Source organism: Channa argus, chromosome 11, assembly GCF_033026475.1.
Source record: "Channa argus isolate prfri chromosome 11, Channa argus male v1.0, whole genome shotgun sequence".
Taxonomy (NCBI): Eukaryota; Metazoa; Chordata; class Actinopteri; order Anabantiformes; family Channidae; genus Channa; species Channa argus.
In genome coordinates, this window is record NC_090207.1 from 15,281,604 (window position 1) to 15,289,560 (window position 7,957).

The 7,957-nt window shown below is 36.6% G+C and overlaps 2 protein-coding genes and 2 non-coding genes across 5 annotated transcripts; all 4 read left to right on the forward strand.

Annotated features, from left to right (window-relative positions):
* Window positions 1–465: 465 nt before the first annotated feature.
* trnaq-uug (transfer RNA glutamine (anticodon UUG)) lies at window positions 466–537 on the forward strand. Its single transcript has one exon. It is a non-coding gene; the product is annotated as a tRNA-Gln (tRNA).
* Window positions 538–1,103: 566 nt separating this feature from the next.
* On the forward strand, window positions 1,104–1,175 carry trnaq-cug (transfer RNA glutamine (anticodon CUG)). Its single transcript has one exon. It is a non-coding gene; the product is annotated as a tRNA-Gln (tRNA).
* A 555-nt stretch (window positions 1,176–1,730) lies between these two features.
* Window positions 1,731–4,398, forward strand: cenph (centromere protein H). Of its 2 annotated transcripts, none has more exons than XM_067521403.1 (10): window positions 1,731–1,890; window positions 2,675–2,814; window positions 2,991–3,046; window positions 3,130–3,175; window positions 3,262–3,330; window positions 3,431–3,487; window positions 3,581–3,644; window positions 3,773–3,824; window positions 3,959–4,119; window positions 4,230–4,398. In XM_067521403.1, the coding sequence occupies exons 2-10, from the start codon at window positions 2,693–2,695 to the stop codon at window positions 4,320–4,322; spliced, it is 720 nt and encodes a 239-aa protein (XP_067377504.1). In that variant the 5' UTR covers window positions 1,731–1,890; window positions 2,675–2,692; the 3' UTR covers window positions 4,323–4,398. The 2 variants fall into 2 exon arrangements, with proteins under 2 accessions (XP_067377504.1, XP_067377503.1); XM_067521402.1 differs by having other exon boundaries at window positions 1,732–1,985.
* A 132-nt stretch (window positions 4,399–4,530) lies between these two features.
* dimt1l (DIM1 dimethyladenosine transferase 1-like (S. cerevisiae)) lies at window positions 4,531–7,851 on the forward strand. The gene is made up of 12 exons (XM_067522291.1): window positions 4,531–4,716; window positions 5,210–5,283; window positions 5,381–5,467; window positions 5,859–5,920; window positions 6,021–6,114; window positions 6,205–6,254; window positions 6,347–6,470; window positions 6,588–6,680; window positions 6,777–6,841; window positions 6,932–6,995; window positions 7,137–7,243; window positions 7,348–7,851. The coding sequence occupies exons 1-12, from the start codon at window positions 4,659–4,661 to the stop codon at window positions 7,388–7,390; spliced, it is 921 nt and encodes a 306-aa protein (XP_067378392.1). The 5' UTR covers window positions 4,531–4,658; the 3' UTR covers window positions 7,391–7,851.
* The last annotated feature ends 106 nt before the right edge of the window (window positions 7,852–7,957 follow it).

Below are 7,957 nucleotides of genomic sequence, written 5' to 3' on the forward strand. Positions count from 1 at the left end.
TTAATACCAGGGGTGTGAGTTAATGAATCAATGAAGTGAGTTTTGCTTTTGGCATGTGTGAAGCACAACTTCTGTTTTGTTTCTTGTTTTGGCAACTGGACAATGAACCATTACTACTTGACCCAATGTTTTTCATCCTAGCTCTAACTATTCCATGGTTTAGGGCCAATAAGGTCCTACAGCCAAAAGCACCCTAACACTTTAATCCAGTAAAATAACAAGCAAAAACGTTATGCTGATATCTCCACCTGATGCAAAGCCATGAAGACCAATGACCAATGTCCTCGCACTCCTTCGATGTCACATTAACAGATTTGATTTAGGGTTTATGCATTTAAATAATTTTAATGCAAGTTCACTATGACATATGGTTAATTAAAATCAGCTAAAGAAAGAAACCAACTTTAACAAACCAGCTCAAAGACATTTTTGTTCTTCTCATGTTTATGTCAGCTTTTCCACGGTGGTTCCATGGTGTAATGGTTAGCACTTTGGACTTTGAATCCAGCGATCCGAGTTCAAATCTCGGTGGAACCTTGTGATTTTGAGTGAAGGGCCACACTTCACACGTTTGTTCGCTTAAAAAATTTAAAACATCTCAAATGTATGAAACTAAATTCTACATGAGAAGATCTTGCTTTATTTACTTAAACAAACCAATTCATAAAAAAAAAATAAAACCAATAAACATATTTCAAAACAAAAATGGAAATAAACTTTCAATCAAAGTTTCTGTTGGATATAACAAAAGCAGCTCAAAAACCAGTATAAAATACCTAATAAGAAATACTTTGAAACTTTAACTTTAAAATCACGATTTTAAAATCACGCTAATTGTACACAAACTAGTTAAAGGCTTAAGATATATGATTTATAAAGCACTTCAAAATTTTTACATAGGTGTAATTATTTTGGGTCTGTGGGAACTAAGGCGTTCAATCACATTAAATAACGATAAATTTGTGACAAATTGTCGGTCTCTGTTTTTTGACGAAGGTAACACATAGTGAAACACATAATGAAAAGTTTGCTATCAAACAGCCTACGTCATTAAACAAAGTCAGTTGTCAGTCGTAACACGTAGCGTTCGCTGAGTTACACGTGGTTCCATGGTGTAATGGTTAGCACTCTGGACTCTGAATCCAGCGATCCGAGTTCAAATCTCGGTGGGACCTGTTAGTTTTACACTGTAGGTAAGAACTCATTCTGATAAGAGAGATGATTAAATAAAAAGCCTGGTCCTTCACAACGTTGTTGGTAATTTATTAAGTTCATTTGTTAATTCACGAAGAAAACTGCTCACACTGCATCTTGTGTATTTAGCATCACAACCACCAACAGATTGGTTTTCGTACCCTTCACTTTTTGCTCTCTGTCATTGCTGAAAACTCGTCCGTGCTACATTCACAACCAGGCCTGCACAGATATCAATGCTCTCCTATACATTAATGTATTGTATAACTTAATAAATATGCAGGGTATGTGTGAATCATATCTTCTCTGTTTCTCCTTACCTTAAGTGAATATAAGAACTTCACTATATATGTCATTTCTAATTTTCTTCATTTTGCCTGTTTTATGTCTCTGCTTACTAAATATACAAACATACACAAAAATAATAACACAGACTGAACAGTTTGTGTGTTTATGTTGGGAGCGTGGCAGGGGCTGGCTCTAAGGGGCGCTGCAGTATTTCTTAGGAATGAATGATGACGTCACTTCCCGGCGGGTTTCTGCTTAAAAACATCGCTCTAAACAAAACTAACGCTGTTTTGACAGCCGGGGAAGATAATTTCGGTAAACAGCGATTTGCAAATAGTTAATGCAGCTGTGATTGGTGCCTAACGTAACGTAAAGAACCTGTATAACGTTAATTGTCAGACCAAAGAGGTAATTTTTGTTTGAGTTGTTTGTAGTTGGAAATAAATTTAGTAACGCTTTTATTTATATGCAAAATACACGCAACTTTATCGTCAATTAAAAAGGTAAGAAGTTTGGATTACTTAGTAACTTGTGTTGCAGTTAGTTTTGTTGCATACAAAAATGTAACCCTACGTAAAGTTATAAAAACGTGCTGCAGCAGACTTACATTTTCTACAAAATAGCAGCCTCTGCTATAGAATTTATGATCATTTCATGAATTGCAAACCATCGTAGTAGATTAATCTACCCAGCTGTTTGTAAAGCAGCTAAAGAGCTCCACCTTGAGAATCTCTAGTTATTGGTAAAGTCCTAATTTAATGTCACACTATGAAAAAAACGTTTTAGTTGTTAACTTATGCTTTAAGTTGTGCTTTAACTTTGCTCATAAAAGCAAACTTTGGAGGGAAGGATTACTTAAGATGCAGTGGCTACATTGTTTTTTGCCTATTACAAAAGTCTTATCTTGACTATTGAACTGTTATAACCTAAAGGGGAGTTATGAAGTAACTGTTTCATTGTTGCCTCACGGTGACTAGTTCATAGTTTCTGACAACAATATTTGTTATGTTTGCCTGATCACGTTTGTACTGTCAGATTGACTCTAAACTTTACGTCCTTTTAAATTCGTTTTCCTACATGCTGTATTACTTGGGATTTCTTTTTAAAAAAATCAATAGCACATGATTAGTTGAATCAAACCTAGGTGGTCTATAAAATTTATCTTTTCTTTGTATTTGCTTGTCCCTACTAGCATTTTCCCTGTTTTGCGATGGAACCCTTGGACAATATAGGAAACCTCAACCATGAGATGGAGGCTGTGGCAATAAATGATGTTTCTACCCCAGAAGGCTCCACCACGCAGAGGAATACCTCACCTGTAGACATGCTGAGGTTCTTCATCAGCTTCATCTACTTTAACACTTTTATTATTAATCTGTTTACAAAAACAGTGTTTTATTCATAGTTAGTTAGACTTCCTTGTCATGTATTTTTATCTTGCAGCCATTGAAACACATTAGCTCTTGTCATAGGGCTGTGATTTTATCATCCTCGTCATTGCTTTTCAGAATCAAACAGCAGATGTCCAACCAGTGCTTTGAGATGGCAGTGCAGCTCCAAGTGGGTATGTAACTATGCAATATTTCTATCAATATTGGATTTTCATGAAGTACAAAAACAGTATTAATATCAAATTTCCTCTAACAGGAAAAAGTAAGAGATCATGCAGCACATCTGATGCTGAAAGAGACTTGTGAGTATTGAAATTTGCCTAAGGATCTGGATCTATCATCTATCATATCGGATTAAAGTGAATCATTTTTTAATGAATTGTTCTAGACCAGAATATTTCAGTGAGCTGGAAAGAGTCAAGGCAGATCATTTTAACAGCAGATTGGCACTACACAGGTAAACTGATCATGGTCATCAGAACAATATTTTGTTTTGGTGATGAATTCTAAATTTCTTTTCTCTTTTACCATTCATCGAATTGACTGTTGTCTTGCAGAATGCAGATGTGGCATGCTATTGCACAAAAGCTGGAACAGAATGATTCAGAGGCTGAGTATGTCCACTCACAACACACTGAGATAACTCACAGCTTTGTTTTATAAAAATGTTTTTTTAATTATAGTCTTTAATTTTTGATTGTTTTTAGTGCACTAAAAGCTTTGAGTTATCGATCCATGGCTCTCTGTTCGCATATAAAACAACTTCAGAAAGTAAGCACTTTCTTGTTTACTATATCCCCATCTTTTTTAAATTTTTTTTTAATGCCCTGTTGCCTTTATTGTTAATGCAAATCGACATAGTTAATTTAATAACCAATCCTCACTTGCTATTTTATCAGGATTCAAGAGATCTTCAGGATGAAATTACAGAAATACAGAAGAAAAGGCTTGGTATATTCTAAGTTTTTCCTGTGCTCTATGTGTAACTAACAATTAGTTTTCAGAATTGTCATATTAGACTTTTATGTATGTAATTTGTTTTGACATTAGACCAAATTTGCTACTAACATTTTGCTTGTGTGTAGAGATCAAACGGCTCACGCACGAGAAAATGAAAGACGTGGAAGAGTTGATGTCGAAGAAAGATCACCCAGACTTAGAGAAGTACAAAGCAATGTTTGAGAAAGGTCAGGCAAACCTGGAGAAATATAAAAAGATGACCATCATGACACAGAATGTCCTCAGGGTAAATAATGCAATAAATGTGTAAAATAAATTATAGTGTCAGTACAAGGTTCAGATGGCTGCATACAACAAACCTAGCAGCTAGTGTATTGATGGTTGTGTTTTTTTCAGGGCATCCTCTTGGCCTGTAAAATAAACTGGCTGGATGATCCAGAGCTTCGAGACATTGCCATGACACTGGAGGAGTTTCCTATCTCTGAATAGAGAAAGAAATTAATTCGCTTATATTTATGTGTCTGTGCTTAATTGTCCAATAAATAACAAATAAACATTTAAAACTGAAGAATGGTTATTCAGAAATGTTTTTGTTTTTTTATTGACTGGGTTTCTTTATTTTAATGTATACTTTATTTGATAAGCAGTGTTTTTAACGTTCAGTTGCCACTAGAGGGCCCCACGCGGTGAAGCGGAGTGAGATTAATTTGTACATCCTGTCAGCAAAGAAGAAAAGGAGTTTACACGTGTTTTTCGATCCCAGAAGTATTTTTAAATAATTGTTTGTATTTCGTTTTCTGGATTTTTAATTGTAATAAAACCAAGATGCCGAAGGTTAAGGCGGAGAAGAAAAGCAGGCAGCATGTAGAGGTCAAAAATCAAGGTACGTTAACCCAAGCAGCTTTAGCATTTTAGCAAACACCACCGTCGGCTGCTCAAAATGGCTTTAAAGCCAAAGTTAATCATCATATGAGAACACCACAATCCCATTTGGTCAGTGTCAGAGACCACTTGTTAATTTAATTGCAGTTATCACGTCTGTTCCTTTATCACTGGTCCACTGCAAAACGTAGATATGGCCATGTTTAGGACTAGCTGGACTTCTGGTGTCTTGTGGTTATTCCGGTGTGTTAAGATCCCTCTAAAGTACCAGTAATTGTTAATCAAGTTGAAAACGTTTCTGCGTTAGTAGTTGCGGAACTCTTAGGACGGTATTGGAATATCATTCTCTACGTGTAATCAAATATTGTTTTCATTTTTATTTTGTGTATACAAATCTTTTAATCAAATGTGGTAGACAAATTATGTTGAGAATCTATCTAGAAGCTCTTAACAAATAAGTAACTGTTTTGTTGTCAACTTGCCGGCTGTTTCAGGGATCATGTTTAATACTGGCATCGGCCAGCACATCCTGAAGAATCCTTTGGTCGTCAATGGCATCATTGACAAGGTAAGCTGTACTACTAATACACTGTAGTAAAACACAAGAGCATCTTCTAAAGAAAGACTGCACACAGACATGATGCGTTGTGTCTGGTGCTTTTCAGGCTGCCCTGAGGCCAACAGATGTGGTTCTGGAGGTGGGACCTGGTACTGGTAACATGACAGTGAAACTGCTGGAAAAGGCCAAGAAGGTGAGATTGTAAAATTGTTTTTGTTTTTGCATACATGGGATAAATGCTAATTTATCCCCAAAAGAAACAAATTAGCTGAGTGAGCAAACTAAAATTGGCTGATATTGATCAGTATTGAGAATTTCTCCTTGCTGAACCCGATATTAGTCAGAAGTCATTATAAACCTTTTCCATAGTACTCATTAGCCACCATTTTCACAAACACATTTCTATTGCATTTAATGTGATTTCAAAACAAAATTAAAACTTCAACAGGATGTCATGTTTCTTAGATCAACATCCTTCACCTGTAGCTCCTTTAAATGTTGTGTAATGGGGCAAATCCGTAAAAGATAAATGTGTCAGTTGTAAAATAATTGTTCAGTGTAAGCAGAAATTGCGGCTGTTGCAGGTGGTGGCCTGTGAGTTGGACTGTAGATTGGTGGCTGAACTTCAGAAACGAGTACAGTGCACGTGAGTGGAAACAATTGCATTGTACCCCCATATATTTGCATAGTATATGCAATTAAATAAAAGTGACTTTGTTGTAGTAAATCTATTTTTTTCCCCACAGACCCCTGCAGACCAAACTTCAAATATTAGTTGGAGATGTTTTAAAAACTGATTTGCCTTTTTTTGATGTGTGTGTGGCTAATTTACCTTACCAGGTAAGGGCATGTTTTCCTTGGCAGTATGTATAATTGATTCAGCCTCATTCAGTACATTTATCTAAAACCCGAGAACCCTTACTCGTGCAGATTTCATCACCGTTTGTCTTCAAGCTTCTGCTGCATCGACCTTTCTTCAGGTAAGAAACAACTAGAGTTCTATTGAAAGTGTGTGTTCTTCTCATGTCTGCATTGAGCATTTAGCACTTCTTTTTAATTTACTTGTGTTCAGATGTGCAGTGTTGATGTTCCAGAGAGAGTTTGCCATGAGACTGGTTGCCAAACCTGGGGACAAGCTGTACTGCAGATTGTCCATTAACACACAGCTGCTGGCTCGAGTAGATCACCTCATGAAGGTCAGTGTGTACTAGTGGATGTTTCACACATGCTCGCACCAGTTCTCTAGTTGTCTTTAGATGCTAAATCTTCATCAGGCTTTTGTTTCTCAGTTCTCGTGTCTTCCTGTTTCTCAGGTTGGGAAGAATAATTTCCGCCCTCCTCCAAAAGTTGAATCAAGTGTTGTCCGAATAGAACCCAAAAATCCTCCTCCTCCAGTGAATTTCCAGGTAAGATGTGTGTGGTTTGACTCTTGAATCCAGTGAGAAGGCAGAACAAGAGCTAAACTTTAAACATTAATCAATGTTATTTTTTCTCCTGAAAAGGAATGGGATGGCCTGGTCAGAATAGCGTTTGTAAGGAAAAACAAAACCCTCAGTGCAGCTTTCAAGTGAGTTCCTGCAATTTTATGTTCCACCTGCAGTGTGAAACAACCGTGTTTAAAAAAAGACAGACAATCATGTTGATTTATAATTTACAGGTCTACTGCAGTGGAACAGCTGCTTGAAAAGAATTACAAAATTCACTGTTCTGTACATAATGTGGTGAGTGAAAATCCCAGAGTACAACTTTGTCAGACATGTTCGACTCTTGCTCATTGCTGCACCTTCTTACACACTTGAGTGCAGAAGTCACATTTAAGATCACTTATAGACCATTTTGAATTGTATGCTCCATCTTGGTAGGAAGTCCCAGCAGACTTCAGCATCAGCAAGAAGATTGAGAGCATTTTACTGGAGGCTGGTTTCAATGAAAAACGAGCCAGGTCTATGGACATTGATGACTTCATGGTGTAAGCTGGGCAAATCTCCTGCTTGTTTCATTTTCCTGAACGAATAAATTAAAACAAATTACTGATTTGTTGTGTTTAATGAGGTGTGTTCTCTTCACCTTCAGATTGCTTCATGCATTCAACTCTGCAGGGATCCACTTTTCTTAAATGGCAGTGGGAACTGAAGAAACCACCTGTGAGAACCCTGCTTTCATTATTGGAGGACAGAGTATATTGGGCAGATGAAAGAGATAGATTAATCTTTCCTCTTGTTGAGCTTTGGTTGGAAGAACTGAATTTCAGATGTTGAAATATTTGGATGTACAAACAATATTGGAGGATGCATTTAAGGAGCTCACATTGAGCTATGCTACCCATATGAATACCAACATGCCACTGGGGATGCATGGACTCTTGGAGATGTAAAGTTTACAAGTCCATTGGGTTGGTACAGGGCCTGTCAGTGTGTGCACAATTTTCTCCTTTGTTGGAAATATTCTCTGGTGGATGATTACACTAGACACAACCTACAGGTTTTCAGAATGATGTAAAAATCAAGGATGTGGCAAATATTAAACAAGTGTTTTTTGAGTATGTGTGGTATCTTAAAATAAAAACATTGTCCACAATGTTTAAATTTTCGGTGCCAATATGATTCTCACAAAATTGTGTAGCAGGCTATAAGCCTACATCTACTAATTACTACCTTTTAATTAGTAAATATTTATGTATTCA